The 18,666-nt window shown below is 36.6% G+C and overlaps 1 protein-coding gene across 5 annotated transcripts in view; it reads right to left on the reverse strand.

The window, feature by feature from the left end:
• LOC131060608 (nucleoside hydrolase 3) overlaps positions 1 to 18,666 on the reverse strand; it is a 109,600-nt gene that overhangs the window by 9,122 nt on the left and 81,812 nt on the right. For all 5 annotated transcript variants that reach the window (XM_057993912.2, XM_057993915.2, XM_057993913.2 and 2 more), the window contains 6 exons: positions 13,090 to 13,425; positions 11,684 to 11,860; positions 11,208 to 11,489; positions 9,890 to 10,012; positions 8,224 to 8,421; positions 7,686 to 7,939 (listed from right to left, as the gene is read on the reverse strand). In XM_057993912.2, the coding sequence (XP_057849895.1) occupies positions 7,686 to 7,939; positions 8,224 to 8,421; positions 9,890 to 10,012; positions 11,208 to 11,489; positions 11,684 to 11,860; positions 13,090 to 13,425 (1,370 nt within the window). The remainder of the gene's footprint in view (positions 1 to 7,685; positions 7,940 to 8,223; positions 8,422 to 9,889; positions 10,013 to 11,207; positions 11,490 to 11,683; positions 11,861 to 13,089; positions 13,426 to 18,666) is intronic.

Here is an 18,666-nt window from a genome sequence, read left to right on the forward strand (position 1 = left end):
AACACAAGAGTTTAAAGGGTTCCAAGTGGCCCTTGCCGATGGATCCACTTCCTCATGTAACAAAAAATTACTTCAATTAAACATAACAATAGAGAAACATCCCACCAAAGAAGATTTCTATGTGGTCGATTTAGGGGATTCAGATGTAATCCTAGGAATCCCTTGGATACATTCCTTGGGAAGATTCTACCTCGATCACCCCAAACTAGAATTATGTTTCACTCAAAATGGGCAGGAAATGCTAATCAAAGGGTTGCATGATGGCACAACCAGAATGGTAACGTCCAAAAGGATGGACAAGATTTTTAGACGTAATCAAGGAGAGTGGGCTGGCCAATGCATGGTACTGGACAAGAATTCAACCCAAGGGGAAGCCATTCATATTGATATTAAGCCCATTATTAGAAAGCATAAAAAGGTGTTTGAAGACATTCCAAAGGGGCTGCCACCCAAAAGAGGTTTTGAACACACTATTGAACTCGAAGAAGGTGCAAAACCAGTAATCTCCACCCCTTACCGCCATCCAAGGGGCTATAAGGAAGAAATTGAGAAAGCTATCAAAGAGCTTCTAGAAATGGGGCACATTCAACCTAGCTCTAGCCCTTTCGCCTCCTCCGTTGTATTGGTAAAAAAGAAGGATGGACCCATGCAAATGTGCATTGATTATAGAGCACTCAATAAGAAGACTATAAAAAACCGATACCCCATCCCTAGGGTGGATGAACTTATAGATGAATTACATGGAGCAGTATACTTCTCGAAAATAGATTTGAGGTCGGGGTACCATCAAATAAGATTGATGAAGGAAGATGTACTGAGGCACACTCAAGAGTGCATGGTGTGTCAAAGAAATAAAGAAGAACACACTTTCCCTTCAGGATTACTCCAACCACTACCCATCCCAAATAAAAAATGGGAGAGTATATCCATGGACTTCATAACAGGACTTCCAAAGGTACAGAATAAGGACTGCATTTTTGTAGTAGTGGACAGGTTAACGAAATATGCACATTTCATGGCCATTCCTTCAAGTTTCGGAGCCTCACAAGTGGCTGATGTCTTCGTTAAGGAAATCTTCAAGCTACATGGCTTACCCAAGAATATTGTGAGTGACAGAGATAGACGATTTCTTAGCATATTTTGGCAAGAACTATTCAAATTAGCAGGAACAGAGTTAACGCCAAGTACCAGTTATTACGCACAGACCGACGGGCAAACTGAAATTGTCAATAAATGGATAGAAGGTTATCTAAGAAATTATGTTTCAGGTCAGCAGAATGCTTGGGTAAAATGGCTTCATCTTGGAGAGTATTGTTACAACACAACCCATCATATGTCAATTAGAATGAGTCCCTTTAAAGCTCTCTACGGGTATGAAACAACATCCTTTGGGGATCTCATCTGCTCAGAAAGTCATGTACCGGGTGCAAAAGATTTCCTCCAGCAAAACACGGATATCATGAATGCCTTTAAAGATAATCTTCACCAAGCACAAAATCAACAGAAACTGTATGCGGACAAAAAGAGAATTGAAAGATCTTTTGAAGTAGGAGACTTGGTATTTTTAAGACTTCAACCTTATAAGCAGTCATCCATTAAAATCAATGGAGCTGAGAAATTGAAACCGCGATTCTATGGTCCTTATAAAATTTTGAGAAGGATAGGTGAAGTGGCCTATGAATTGGATCTACCTAATCACAGTAAAATACACAATGTATTTCATGTATCCTGACTGAAAAAGGTTTTGGGCCTACACATTTCCCCCTGTACCGAGCTACCTCCAATTGATAATGAAGGGAAGTTGATTTTGGAACCTGAGCTCATTCTTGACAAGCGAGAAAGAGAATTAACGAGGACCATAATGAAGTACTTAGTCAAGTGGAAGAACCTTCCTAGGGAAGATGCCACATGGGAGGGAGATGAGACGATTAATCATCTTAATCCCAGATTGCTTGAGGACAAGCAATTTTGAGTGGGGAGGACTGTCATAACCCCACATTTTTGTAATTAATTAATAAAAGAAAACATTTATACCTTCCATTATTATTGTTACCTAATCAGAAATGACTCCTTGTTTTATATTAATATAATGATCATATTTTAATTATTAACTCTTAATTGAACTTTACCATAAAATGTTGTTAATTGAATAAACATAAAATAGATATATAATTATTGATACATAACATAATATTATATTTACCATATAATGTGTTACTAAATAAATATAAACTATAATATTAATATACAATATAAATTATCAAACTTAATACATTATAATTATTATTATGGAATAATATCATATTACCATACGATATTATTAATAGAACCAATATTAATATACAATATAAATTACTTATAATATATTAGAAATCAATACTTTATAATTAACGCATCCTAGTTATACCTTAACTACATTAAAAAGGGCGTATTACACCCAGCGATCGCATTGTATGGGATGCGGTGCATGTAGACTAAGGCGCCCGAAAGGTAATACTGGTAGATCAGGGAGCGGTGACTCCAACAGTCACCACCGCTCACCTCCTCCTTCAGCAGCCACGACCCCTAGATGGGTCTGCTCCAACACCCCCCCCCCCCCCCCCCCCCTTCCGTTGGTATTAAAGTGCATGCCGTGAGGAGGAAGAGGGCAGAAAAAGAGATACGCAGGAAATAGCGACAGGTTGGAGGGTAGCCAGGGACGCAGGTAAGAACCTATACCCACTCGTGTTTACTTTGTAGTAGGAAGTATAGAGATCATGGGAATTCATACGTAAGGATATGTGTATAGATAGATAGTCATTCAATGCATGGGTACAGGAATATATATAGATATTAATTCAATGCATTTATATATAGAGAGATTTACTGCAATGTATTTGTATATGAATAAAGATTAATACAATGGATAGCAATATGATACATCGATATATATATATATGTGTGTGTGTGTGTGTGTGTATACGCAGGTGTATAAATGAACCCCCATATGTTCCATTAACCAATGAAAGAATTACAACTATTAGAGATTTAAATGAATGGCATTGTCAATTATAAGAATAGTAGGAATAGGTTAAGATATTAACACAATGATAAATGAGACAATTACATATCCAAACCTAGTGAGACATATGGCGAATAGAGCAGAAAGGATAGCAGGAACTAGGCCTCTGTCAGGTAGGCCACCCACTGCGGATGACTTAAGGTTTGCTGCAGTTGGGCCGAGGGGGAGTGCACCGCCCTTGGGCCTGATAAGCGCTATGGGCATCCTACTGCATCTAGCCCTCTTGGTCTCATTAGGAACTAAATATGATATTGACTTATTGATAAAACAATAACCTTAAAAGAATTGGCTAAACTATACTCTAGATCAAACCATTCATATCAAAAATAAATGTTAAATCGCAATTTTTTTTTATGTTTATAGATTGCGGATTTTTTGGGACATTACAACACTATTTTAGGAGTCTATTTTCCCACTATATTGAGAACAGTTGAGATGAAACTCTAGGAGCTATTCATGTGTTATCACTCAAAGGGTGCGACAACTCGAATTGAAATGGTTGCAAGAAAAGTCTTTGTAATTGGTAAAACTCCCATCAAATGGAAAGATGCTTAATACATGGGCAAATGGACTTGTGGTTCAATTGTTTTCATCAAACGCATAACAATCAATGGTTTATGCAGCATCAAAGTTGCAAGCAATTGTTGATAGGCACTAAACTATTTTTAGAGATTTTCCAAAAGGATTTCCTCCCCAAAGAGCTCATGATCATGCCATTTGATTATTACTAGGGAGGCAACTAGCCAACATTAGGCCCTACAACTACCCATATGTACAAACTTGTGAGATTGAGATGATGGTATAAGAGATGCTAGAGATACCTATTACCAAGCATAGTTAGAATGCTTGTTCCTCTCCAGTAATAATGATGTGCAAGAAAGATGACACCTAATAGATGTATCCCAATTATAGAGAGCTGAATAAGTATACCATAAAAGATAAGTTTGCAATTCTAGTTGCTTTGATGTCTTAGATGAGCGAAATGGCGCTATTTATTTTACAGAACTTCATCTTTGCTCTATTTATTATCAAATTAGAATCAAAGGCATCGATATATATATATATATATAAGACAACTTTTATAACACATGAGGGCCACTATGAATTTTGGTGATGCCTTTTGGGATATATATATATATATATATATATATATAAGACAACTTTTATAACACATGAGGGCCACTATGAATTTTGGTGATGCCTTTTGGGCTCACTAATGCACCATCTATATGTCAAAATTTGATGACCTCTATCTTTAGGCCATTTCTATGAAATCATTTTTTGGTATTTTTTATGGCATCTTAATATATAGCAAAACTTGGGAGGAACACTTGCAACAAGTGAAGCAAGTTTTGAACATTTTTGAACAATATTAGCTTTATGCCAAGCCATCCAAGTATGTCTTTAGAGTCAAAGAGAGGGGGAGTACCTAGGTCATATTTTTCCTATGTGAAGGGAGTCAATGTGGACCATCACTACCAAGGCCATTAAAAATTCCTCAACCTACAATTGATTAGAATTGTTAATTTGTAAAAAATTGTGGCAACACAACAACACCACTCCTTTCTTTATTTTTGGGAGAACTAGTAGTTGATTGGATGACCACCCGGAGTACCTCGGAGTAGAGCAGGAGCCTTTTGAGCAGTTTCTGGAGTTTGGAGTGAGATCCCTATTTTTTAGGGCGATTTCCTATTTTTTATGAGGAACTGTTAGCCTGCAGGACTTAGGTGGCATCGGTGACCATAGTGCTTCAAACAAAATTCAGATCTGAGTCTCGGATTACATTTTATGAGTAAATATTTCCTAAGTTATGGATTTAAATAAATTATATCAAAGTGATATTATAATCACTTTATAATAAAATAACTTATAATAAGTTGGCCCCCTTTTTGCTAGGCATTTGAGGCATAAAATGTTGAAATAAAAAGGGGAAAACATTATAATAATAAAATATAATGCCTAAGGGGTTGATTTTTAAAGGAAGACTTGTATTTTTATTAAAAATAATAAAGTGAAATCATAGAAACCCTAAAAGTGATGACCTAGGGTTTGGAGCCTTTTAAAAGGCATTTGGAGGCCATTTTTCATCATTCTTGATTATTTTTCTTCATTGGTAAATCTGAAGCAAAGCTTTGGTTGGGAGATGCAGCAGGATTCATCCTCAGGAACGAAAACTTCTAAGGAAATAGGTTGGACATTCCTCCAATCTGGCTACAAGATATTATTTGGTGACCAATTCAGCTTATAGGAAGCAATTTGGGTCATTTTTGGTGTTGTTTGTTGACTGATATTAGCAGATTAGGTTATGGTAATTATTATTAATGTTGTGGAAGGACAGATCAGTGATAAAAAATGATGAATTCAATTGCAAATCAGCCCAGGCAGGCCGTACACTGTGGAGACTCCTGGGATGCCAAATAAATAAATCAGCAATGATCAGGGTTTGAAATTGATTAGAAATTCATTGTTAGCAGCAGGAATAAGAAAATAAATGTCCTTAGGAATATCACAACACAGGTGGATGATATGAGCAAATCAATGGGAGAATTAGTCAAAATCCAGAGATCTTGCTTGGCAGCTTTTTGGGATTTGTTCCAGATGTACCTATTTCAGAAATAAAAGTGTAAGATAATTGTATTTGATAAGAATTAATCACTTTGGAGCAGTTGAAACCCTCTAGAAGATCCTACATTGCATTATTCATCCATTTAGTCAAATAAAAGTACACCTCCAGGTCAGCGCTGGACTCTTGGTATGCCCATTGTGACTCTGGATGTTATAAATTGTCCATTTCTTGTTATTGGTGTTTGCTGCAATAAAAATCAGAATTCTGATTTCCTGATCATTCTATTATTTTATAATAGAAAAGTCCAAAAACTGTCATTGTTGTGTTTATTTTCCATTTCAAGCATTGTATTACTGTTTGGCATCATAAAACTCAAAATACAAACCAAATCCAAACACTCTCTTCCGCTGGTCAAAGAAAATCAGACAAGAAAACAAACCAAAATCAGAAAATTTCAGCTCAGGGTAGAAAGGGAATCTTACATTTAGAAGTTGCATGGGGCTCCAAAAGTCATAGCAAGTGATAGTGATCCTATATTTACAAGTAAATTTTGGATTGACATTCTCATGTTTGCGAGTTCAACTTGCTCATATCTCATCATATCATCCCCAATCAAACGGATAGATTGAGGTGGTCAACAAGTGCTTTGAGGGCTATCTCCAATGTTTGGCTTCAAATAAACAAGAGAGATGTGTGCAATGGCTACCACTTGCAGAATGGTGGTATTACATTTATTTCCACATTTAATCGAAAATGTCTCCATTTTTGGCACTATATGAGTACCATCTACCATCCATCAAATCTTTATTGTAGGCACATCCAAAGGTTAGAGCAGTTTAAGAACATATTCTACACCAACATTTACTCTGTAGTCTTAGGGAGAATTGAGCAATGGAATAGAATAGAATGAAGTAGCAAGCTGATCAACATTGTAGTGAAAGGAATTTTGAAGTAAGAGACTTGGTCATTATGTGATTACAATTTAAAGCCATATAAGAAAATGTCACTAAAACGAAACAAGAAGGTAACAAGATTGCACCCATTTATTATGACCCTTATAAGTTTCTACAAAAGATTCACAATGTAAAATGTAGATTGGAGTGAACTAAATCAACAAAGACATTTGACCTTTCATGATTCTTGCTTGAAAAGGCTACTGAACAAAGAGTTTCAACCTACTCAAAATTATTAGATCTTGATGAGGAGGGAAAAATGATTTTGGAACCTAAGGAAATCCTTCAAACACATAATAAGAGGTTTTAGTCTTGCGAATGAGGGCAATTACAAAGTATTTGATCAAGTGGAAGCATTCTCTTGTTGAAGATGTTCCGTGGGAAAATGAAAATTTTATGCAAAAGGATCTGTAGTTGATCTGCATTGAGGACAATGTTTCTTTGAATATGGAGGCCATGCTATTCTCTTAGCCTATTGATTGTATTGAGATATGTGTATACGACTTATGGCTAACATAATCCCTTGAATAGGTTATATAGTGCCATCCATGGCATAAGTATGGTGTACATAAAAGGTAATGATTGGTTTATTATCATTTTACTGTGGATTTTGGTCTTATTGGAGACTTTTAGAGGGTTGCATCTTTGGAGTGGTTTATTATTAAGTATTATCAAGCATTTGCATCTTATTTCCTATTCTATTGTTCTCTTGTGCAAGTAATTTCATTATGCTTCATTCAAAGATTAATATGATGAAATATAATTATGTTAATATGCATCCTAACTATGATAAAGGGGCATGGGATCCTAATATTTTGTAACACTATATTCAATAGGTTATATGATGGCATCCGTGGCATAAGTATGGTGTATATAAGAGGTAGTGATTAGTTTATTATCATCATATTGCAGATTTTGGTCTTATTGGAGAATTTTAGAGGATTGCCCCTTTCAAGTGGCTTATTATCATCAAGTATTTGCAACTTATTTCATATTCTATTGTTCTTTTGTGCAAGTAGTTTCATTATACTTCATTCAAAGAGTGATATGATGAAATAAAAATATATGAATATACACGAAGGTAACATGATTACTGGATATTTACCTTCGAGGACTACGTGGCAAATCACGAGCAAGTCCAAATAGAGTGTCACAATCAACGGAACCACCACTTCCATAAGGAATGGCTCTGCTATATTTACAATCACCAACTGAACTGAAATATGAGTATGTCTGGCCAAGTGCAAAGAAGTCCCCAAGGCCAACAGGTATATCATCACGTCCCATCATGTGCAACACATCATATATAATATCTATGGTTGCAGCATTTCCCCAGCCATTACCGTTAACAGTTATTCCCTGCAAATATGGCCTACAAAAGTAAAATACTATAGATGCTATTTATTAAAGTACAAATGCGGTCAATGTTTATTTGCACATGGATGTGTGTTTCCAAGGGGTTGCAGGGCATGAATTTTAAGCACAAGTCCTAGTTTAATTCACGGCTTCAGTTTCTCTTTGCATATAGGCATACTTTACCATATTAAATTTATGAAATATTAAATACTTCTGATTAACTATGTTCTCTTTAAGGTTGGGAACTATATATTGTGACTATCACATATAATGATAATGCACTCTACCTTGATATCAATCAACTCCACAGGCAACTTGAGGAGGTAGAAAAGAGTAATAAAATCTCCTGGGCTCATATCCATGTCAAAAATTATGGGTTTACCCAGTAGCTTGCCCTCTAAATCAGGCTTATATAGGACTTCCTTGTAGTATGGAAACTCAGTCTTCAAATTAAACTTTGCAGTCTGATGTGGAGAGTTTAGAGCCTGCAGTACCGCAAAGGAGTTTCTAATAAGTTATAGATGATGTAAATCCCATTGATTGCAAATAGATATAAAAGAGAGAGTTAAAGAACTTTGATTGAAAATGATATGAAAAGAGAGAGTTTCCAATAGAAATAATTATAAAAAAAAAACATTCACTGTATTTTGACTAAATAAATGATTTAGTCAAATATTTATCTCATAATTTGTGGTGATGCTGTGCAACAACTGTAGATTAAACAAGAATATATAGTTTGTCTTTTATGGAACAACTGTTCCTTTACCATAGTTCCATTAGAATGTGAATCAAACCAAAAACTGACATACAATTCTCAATTCTGTTGCCTTAGTGAACTATCAGAACAACATTTGATACCAACCAAGAGCATATTTCAGCTGGCATTTTGGTTGATTATATCCTTACTATCACATATGTAAATGAATGCTTTATATATTTTCTTTGTTAATTTTAACATGAAAGATCTTACCACCATAATACAGAGAAAAAAGTTGGTAGTTCATTGAGGTATTTTGAATTCCTTCCTATATTCAAGATGTAAGATCATTCAAAATAGAACAATTAAATGTGTATGGCAGGATTGCTAGCCGCTAAAGAACTGGTATTACAACTAATCTGCAAATTTGAAACTGCAAAATTTAAGGCAAGATGAAGTAGAAGAGCTAATCACCTTGGCAGTGGTGATTGTGGAGATACCTTTATTAAAGACACAGAAAATTATTATCACTGGCATACCAAATCATGTTGGAAAACATGGAGCTGCCAATTCGACCAGGAATTTGATATGGAGCCTTTGATCTTCCAAACAATGGTCTTGAGGTAATTCAAAGACAAATAAAATTACTGTTTTAGAGAGGCAACAATTTATCAAGGTTCATTGTTTTGGTTACCACCCACAAATATAGAAATAAGAGGATTGCAGTTTTTCTCTTTAAAGATTCACTTTCTAGGCTGTGGCCAAATTGGTGATTTCCCATTTAATATACTGTGAAAGAAACATAAAAGTTCCCTTTTGGAGAATTCCTTATAATGAAGGGGTGATGCTGGAAAAAGTCTTGAAGTAGGCTAAATATGTAGCCTCAAAAAAGTACTTCACTTCAAAGTTGTTAGTTGAAAGAGTCGGGTTTTTCTATGGTGATTCTATATGCTCAATTTTTGTACGGTCTAGCCTAAGTTGGAACTCAGAGACATAATCCAATAGTTATCTCCGGGATGTTCATGGTTGCTTAGTCAGATAAAGAATTGAGAGTTTAATATACAGAGAATGAAACACAAAGGTTGGAAAAAAAATGCTTTCAATTTCAGATTATATGATCTACAAAAGACATCAATGTGACAAAACAAGTAACTTTGGTCACAAGAAATCTCAATTCTATGTTATTTTCACATAAGCATTACATTTCTAAAGGAACCAAACAATAAAATCAAGAGCTAAAAAGTTAAAATACTTACATCAAGGAAACTCATGTAATATTCCCTGTTGAGAAGGCTATGACTATTGCGATTTGGCTTTGCCTTAGTGGCTAACAATATTCTTACTCCTTCCATTCCAGATACCTCTTTAGTATATCCATCCTGTTTGTATCACATTATGAGGAAATTAAAATATGAATATAATACATTCTTTTTCTTTGGCAAACAAAAATTTTAAATAAAAAATACTACTTGTTTGGTATTGTTTTATAGAAGATTCTAGCTTTTCCTTTTTAACATTTTCACCAGATATTTAGTTTTTTTTTTTAAAGTGTAATATACATATCTTAACTTGAAAAAGAATTTAGGATTTCTCCATGAGCTTCACAGTTTAGAAATTATTTCATGATTAATTTTAGATCTCATTTATAGCATGCACATTGTGTATGAAGATTTAAACGAAACAGTTTTCAGTTGCATTTCAGGATTCTCCGTGAGTGCAAAGTACCATAAAATTATAAATACTGTAGTCTGCTCTCTTCCCAAGAAAATTGGCACTCTTTAAATCTACCTTGTCAGATGCAGATCTACCCTCCATAGATCCGGCTATAGTAAAAATTAAAACTTAGGTAAGAATACGAAATTTGGAGACAATGATGCAGTGGTCGAATTAAGACAGGGGCATACGAGGTCTCTTTATATAGCTCATTTGGACAATCGAATCTTTCTTGTAGAACAATAGAACAGTGTCCCATTTTAGTGGCAGCCATCCTGCTTTGCCATCTGGCACTTCCTACATGAGCTGCCTTGCTAGCCTTGTGTATCTGCAGGTAGATATTCTTGCTAACTGCAATTTAAACATAATACCTATGGAAAACTCAAGTTTTACTGTGGTTCTCTCTTGGCATAGTTTTCCCGCGTTGAGCTATGTTGTATTCGATGTAGCATGTTTAGACACCATTTGTGCTATATCAATTACTCCAACACAATGATATCTTTCCAATTACAAGATTGCTTCTGCCACAGAAAAATATTTGCATTTCTAGTGATATGTTTTTCAAGATCTGTCCTTACACAGACATACAATTCTTTTCAAGGCTTGAGATACATCTTCCATTTCAATCTCCTATGTATATTGCTTATGACAAATTTATTTGGATGATTTCACTAATGACACACAAGCAATAATGTATTTTGAAATTTACATCTAGAGTTAAATAAGTCCATGCCTGCACATAATTTGTTAATTTAGAACATTATTTTGAAATGCATCGATGTCACTAATTTAAAAATTCTACTGCATGGCTGGTAATTGAGTAAAGAATAAATTTTGTAGGGTTGTAAAATTAGAATTTGCCTGGCATTTTCCCTTTCCATTTGGAACAAAACAAAATGGGTCAACAAGACTTGTCTGAACATGACCACTGTGTACTCCTTTGTTAAGATGAAATTTGGGCAAAGTCCGATCATCGAAGAAGGGATTGGAACCATCTTGAACTCCATATGGCTTGTTTGAAGTAACTACAGTAATATTTGCATATTCCAGCTCAGCAAATTCGTTGTCCTCAGTATTGGTATGCCCATTAAGAATGCTTGAGACGACAACACCTGAAGTAAATGAGTCCCACATGAAGTAGCTCTGCATTGATTTCCAATGTTTCAAATCATTAAAAGACAAAAGGAAAGGATCTAATGAAATTATATCTGACAATTAAAAAGAGGGTAATTAAAAAAAATACTAATGTGAGAACTGTACAATATGTAGCATAATTGCAGAAAAACATCACTTCTAGTTTTAACATTATTTCCATATCTCTTTTGAATGTTTAATACCGTGTAAAACTCATCATCAAACCAGGTATCACGGACAAACTTTAATGATTCAAAACAATATTTAGCCTCATATGTATGTTGGCTTTGCTCAAATGCTGTGAAAAACTCTTCATTTATAAGAATTGTGTTTGTTGCATCCAGCGGAACAAGTGTGATGGGAAGACCAGAATGAATAACCTGCAATATATATGGAGATAGTGGTCAAACTTGATTCATATAATTGCACTTTGTTTGCTCTGAGTTGCACAGAAAAACACACAAGAATTATCCTGTCAAGTATGCTGAAATTTGCAAAATAGTGGTTCATGTTCAAAAGAAGTAAAATAGTATATAAATGATTCCCATGAGCCCAGGTTTCTAGGGACATTAATCCAGCTTGAACCCATAATGACTTGCCAAATTTGATGCAAAAGATAAAAAGTTCAAACAATTGCTGCTGAAAATTTGTAGTAATATGATACATCTCACATGATAAGGTCCAACTTCTTAATGTAGCCAGAGTCGTAATGAGCTATCTTGGGGTAAATTTTATTGCATACTCTTTGGTGAAGCGGAGTTTGTTCACTGGAAAAATGTATTGGCGACAAATCTATTATGCATTTCTATCCAAGATTCACTTCACATGCTTGTATTAGTAACATTTGCCGTTGTTACTACAGGAAAATATGGAGACTGATGAGGATAAACTAACAATGCTATTTTTTAATAGAAAAATAACTCTTACAATAAGGACATAATCTTAAATGTGTCACTGTGAATCAATAAAAGTGCCACAGCATTGCATAAAAGTTAAAACATTTAAATTCATTTAGATGTTCTAAACCAATCCTTGTGATAACAACTTTGCATACTTATAATCTCAGTTCTATGCTGATCAGGCATGAAAATGTATTATAGCATCAATGATAATATCACTGAAGTAAATTTCTATTCTACGGATAGAGGAATTATTTGGGAAGGATAGGTTAACACTGTAAACTGTTGAAATTTTCAAGATTCACCACCTAGAGCAGGTGGTGTTTCAGAAGAGCGAGAGAGAGAGAGGGGGGGGGAAGGGGTAACAATAGATTTTAAACATTTGGCTGGCACAAGAACCGAAATGAATGGAATATTCAATGGCATTTTCATGTAAAACATTATTAAACCTTACAAAATTGGATAAATATCATTTGATTCATTTCAATTTTCTCCAATGGAAATAAAAAACAATGGAAAATACATGCACATAATTAGGTCAGAGAACTAAAGCAAACTAGTTCATAATAATTCTTCTTGATTCTAAACAAAGTGTGGATGGATTGGAGACATTGCATTGTGAACATAAGCCTATAACGGTCTATTTATTGAAAAGTGATACTTTTTTACAAATAGCAGCTTAAAATTCCAATCAGCCAAAATCACATTACCTGATATGCAGCAAATGGATCACCAAATATATTGAACTCTGCAAATGGGTTACTATGATAACCAGTGAATAAATTCCCACGATCCCCACACTGTCCCGGTGTGCAAGAGGAGTTTCCATCCTCAGGGCAGCACCCTGTAGGATTTTTCGACCTAACTCCTCCACCCATCACATAAACATGGTCCACATTCTTCAGCAAATGAGGATATGTCTTGAGAAATATTGCAAAGTTTGTATGTGCACCAATAAGGACAACAGTAGTTGGACCTGATGACAATGCTTCAAACATCACTTCTTGTGCAGTTGGTTGTTTGAGTGGTGAATAATGCCGTTCTCCCTGTAATAAGCACAGAATAATTATAACACAATCCAGAACCTTTTAATAGGACAACCGACAAACAAAGCATGTATTTTTCTAGTAAACTAACTTCTGGTCAGAACAGATCTTGCTCCTGTAGTGCCTAATTTCATACTGAACCAAGCAACACTTACAATTTTGTTGTTGGGATAAATTAATGTGGTTGGATTGTTATTTATTGGTTGCATAAGTAACAAAATGTTTCAAATAACCTTCTATGTTAGTTTCAAAGTCACCATTGGATTATAAACAGGCAGTATTTGTAGCCAATGTATATTTCATAGAATAGAAAAAGTGAAGTAACTCCAGTAATTCACTGTATAAAATTTTTGAAATGTGAACTGCTAGAAAAGGAACCAATATCTAATTAAAAAATAAAATACACATTTTTAAAAGAAAACATTCATTTCTTCATATATAGGCCTTGCCAATGTGTAATATCCCCCCCAAAAAATCTAATTTCTTTTTAAATACAGCAGCACACAACAAATCTGAGATAAATTTTTATACTTCAAATCCTCATCAAATAACTTTTGAAAATATAATGAAATACCCACAAAGATTTAGTAATTTTCTCACATATTTGTGCACTTGAATTTAATAATTTTTTAATAGAAACTTCTGAAATTTATTATATTGATGAAACCTGATTTATACACATATAATATGCTGTTACAGCAGCAAAAACCACAGCAATAAAATCAGCAGAAAAATTTGGATGCTCACCAAAGAGAACAACAGCCAAAAACTGCAAAATCACAAAAATGACAACGTTTGCTCCCAAAATATGAATGATCATTACTATTTGTTAATAATCTGATGTGCACACTAATATTGGCTAATATGACAGCCAAAACAACAGCATCTACAGAGGCCACAAAATTTGAAGCTAAGCACTCCTAAAAATCTCACCAAAAAATTGCAAATCACATGACATTGTCAATACTATATTGCTCCATTCTGAAAGATTAAATCCACAACTCCTGAAGCTGATCTCTAGACCCAAGTACAGAAACAAATTGATCTATAACAACCACCCAAAATGCCACATGAACATTGGAAACCAAATTTCATACTTCACCTACAACTTGCAACAACACACACACACACACTGTGAAACTATGACAATCTGCAAATCCTTAAGCTCCAATAGTCAATACAATTCCTGGTTGAAATTGCTCTTTGTACCAAAGGGGTTTTCATCATCTGATTCCAATCTCCAATGAGTTTTCGTCCACACAAGACTCTTTTATGAACACAAGTGTCCAAACAAATTAGTTTAGTTTCTATATTGAAAAATGAGATGATCCCAATGAGAAATAACTTGCAATATATAGATGAATGCATTCCCAACACCCTTTTTTTAATAACATGAATTTCAAACAATAAAATAATAATTATTCTCAACTCCCTCCACAATGCCAGCTAAAAATAGCTTATATCTTGCTCCACCAAGCATTCATGCATTCAGTCATAACCATCATGAATAAATTTGATTCCTTGGAGTTATAAAATTCCTCTAGAAGATCCCACACCCAATTTGGAGGATAAAATGATAATTTTTAGTATTTATATTTAATCATTGAATATTAAAATCTCATGGCACACAATTAAATATTAAATATATTATTTCCTTTCTCCATACCTTAGCCCACCAGAAATAAAGAGATTGGGCCAAATACTCCATTGAATTGAATCTAATTGAAAAAGAACATTACAAGTTTACCCTCTCCAAGATTACTTGTTCTCAAGCAATGCGAATTTAGATGCTCCAAATTCTCAAGCCCTTCCCATGTAGCATCGTTTTTAGGTAGATTCTTCCAACAGATAAGAAATTATGTTATGCTCATATTTCTCAAGTTCCTTAACCCTAGTATCAATCATAACTTTAGTGATCAAAATCAGTCTCCCTTCATCATTTGAAAAAGACAAATCAATTGAAGGAGCAACATGCAAGCCAAGTGCCTTCTTCAAACATGAAACATGGAAGACAATATGATTTTTACCATGTTTAGGAAGTTCTAGCTTATATTTCACTTCTCCCACTTTCCTCGAAATCTTGTATGGCCCATAAAATTTAGGTTGAGCTTTTTAGCAACACTCTTTTTGATGGATGATTATCTATATAGCTGCAACCTTAAGAAAACCATGTCACCCACCTCACAAAATCTGTCCGTATGCTTTCTGTCTACATAATTTTTTTGCTGATTTTGAGCTTGTTGCAAATGATCCTTAAGTGACCTCAATATCTCTTGATGGTGTCCAATCAAATCACCTATTACTCTACTATCTAACAACAACAAATCATCAAAAGAAAGAGCATCATATCCATATAAATCTTTGTATCATAACGTACCAATGGACATATGATGTGAACTGTTGTAGTAATACCCTCCCAATTGCAACCACTTAATCCATGCAAATTGCTGATTTGAAACATAATTCCTCAAGTACCCTTGAATCCATTTGTACACTATCTCTATTTGACCATTTGTTTCTTGGTATGATTTATGTACCTATGAGAAAAATTTCTTGCCAAAAAGAACTAAGGAATCTACTATCCCTGCCATTGGCAATGTTCGTAGGCAACCCATGCAATCTAAATATCTCCTTGAAAAAATAAAAATCTGCTACTTGAGGTGTCATGAAATCTGAAGTGATAAGAAAAAAAGAGTGAATATTTGATCAATCTAGCAATCACAACATAAATGCAATCTCTAACTTGTATATTGGGAAGTTTTGTGATGAAGTTCATATATATACTCTCCCATTTCTACTTAGGAAACAATAGTGGTTGAAGTAGTCTTGCTAGGAAGACTTGCTCCCCCTTTTTTTGTTGGAGAATCATTGTTAGGCGGTAATTAGGAATAAAACTCTTAAGTTATAGTTTATGTTATTTTTGTTATGTGTGGAGTCGGCCGTGTGGGTTCCCGTGTGTCAGTTACGACGGATGGTACCTCGGCCAACTGCCAGGTAGTATATATTGCCATGTAAGGGAACGCCAGCAATGATTATGATGTACTAGTTTTGGAATGCAATATAGGAAACATCTTTCTGCCATATTGTTGTGACTGTTAATGTTAATTTATGTTTTGAATATAATTGAAGTTGTTAGTTATATGTTTTTTGTGTATTTCTTGTTTATTCCGTGAACTTGAACAACTCATTGTAGGGAGTAAACACTTTGGTGCCGTTGCCAATTCGAATTCCGGAGATCAACATGGTGGCAGGTGGTAACCACTAATGGGCCGACCTTTCAAACAACAGTTGATAGTCACTGAAGGTGATACACACAAAGAGGCCACGCAGGCGGAAGTACAGGAGGATCAACTGACGGAGGATTTGGGGGAACTGTGGGACGTTTCCGTCACTTAGTACGTGCAGAGGGAATCTCAGGAGAGAGCGGTCCCTGAGGGCACGGTACGTGAGGAACTCACAGTAAATTCTGCCATTTTTGATCTTCTTGGGAGCCTTCCTAGACTGCTAGCACGGAACCTCATTGAATGGCAAGAGCAGAGGGAAGAAATTAGTTGTGAACGTCGTCGGCAGCAGTACGAAGAAAGGAGTCGTAGGGAGGAAGAAGAGAGGGATACGAGCAAACGTCATACCCCTGTCAATTAATGCCTCTACGTCCCAACAAAGACCGATGATGTGGTGCCAACGGAGAAGTAGGTGAGGGGTTGGTACGAAGGTCCCTACGTATTAGAGAATAAAATGAGTGGAGACGTTGACTAAGGGAGATTGTTGAAGGCCTGGAGAGTCTGAAAAGGCAAAGAAAGAGTCAGAGCCGTAGTTGGGAGAGGTTGGTAGAGGTTGCGAGCAACCTACCACTGTCGGACGTAGCAGAGGGAGATCTCGCCAATCAGGCCGCTCACTTGACGTTGAGTGAAGAAATTGGAACTCAGTCTGAGAGAAATCCGTCGAAGCAATCCGACCGTGACGAAGAGGTCGCATGGGACCTGCAGGGTGAGGTCGCCGAACTCTTTGAAAGTAATCTATATAGAATTGGGAGTTTGTCTCTCGTGGAACAATTAAAAATAGGAGGGCCAGAGCCAAAAAACCCAGGAAGGAGGGATTATAGGAGTGAGGGTGACCAAGGTGCGGCGGATCAATCTGTAAGAACCCTCGACCCCATCCATCCGCTTCACTCCCTGCGGTAGCTCGTGGGCTGTGTGTATTGATCCGGCCGTGTGGTGCGTCCCTTTCCCTGGCTGCGCGGTGATGTGCCTTCGGCCGTGTTCGGTGTCTTTCTTGTTGCGCGGGGTTGTGTGGCGTCTTATCCTTGCGCGACGGTGTCTTCTTTCTATCCTTGGTGTGCGGCGTTTTATCCTTGCGCGGCCTTCGATGGCTCCCACCGCACGGTGGTGCCAACGTCGGTGGTTCCATCGCACGGTGGTGTCACCGTCGGTGGTTTCACCGCACGGTGGTGATTCCACCGCACGGTGGTGCCACCGTCGGTGGTTTCACCGCACGGTGGTGATTCCACCGTCGGTGGTTTCACCGCACGGTGGTGCCACCGTCGGTGGTTCCACCGCACGGTGGTGATTCCACCGCACGGTGGTGATTCCACCGCACGGTGGTTTCACTGCACGGTGGTGGTGCCACCGTCGGTGGTTTCACCGCACGGTGGTCCCACCGTACGGTGGCCATTTTCCTCTCTTTTCTTTTTTTTTAAAAATTTTTTTGACCGTACGGTCACCTGTCATACGACCGTACATTTTTTTTTGGTTTTTTTTTGTTTAGAGAGTCTTCGGCTCGAGTCCCCTGTCTCTGGGATCGCCCTTCATCCTTCTCGGTTTTTCTTGCCCAAAAGTCTCCTGCTTTTGTCCCGTGCCTCTCAAGTTGCTTGCCCGGCCTCTTAGGTCCCCTTCCATCCTCTCGGGTCCCCCTCCGGGCTCTCGAGTGTCTGTCTGGCCTCTCGGGTCCCCTGCGCGCTTCGCGTGGTAAGGTTTCAATTTGTACCCGTTGGTGGCCAATCTATTTTCACTGGTCATTGAAAGACCTGGAACCACAAATTCTACAGGGACCATGACCTCCTTCCCGTACATAAGAAGAAGAAGGATAATAAAGATTTTGAAGGCTGCGGCCTTCCACACAGGGTTCCAATCGGTGCCGACACTCTTCGGATTATTTACGTCGCCAGGGTTTGGGGCGTCTCCCTTCCAATATTCTTTGCATTCCGACAGGTACACCTCTGTTGGTTGCTCTGGTTCCTCTACT

The sequence above is a fragment of the Cryptomeria japonica genome, chromosome 2 (genome assembly GCF_030272615.1).
Source record: "Cryptomeria japonica chromosome 2, Sugi_1.0, whole genome shotgun sequence".
In the NCBI taxonomy this organism is placed as follows: Eukaryota; Viridiplantae; Streptophyta; class Pinopsida; order Cupressales; family Cupressaceae; genus Cryptomeria; species Cryptomeria japonica.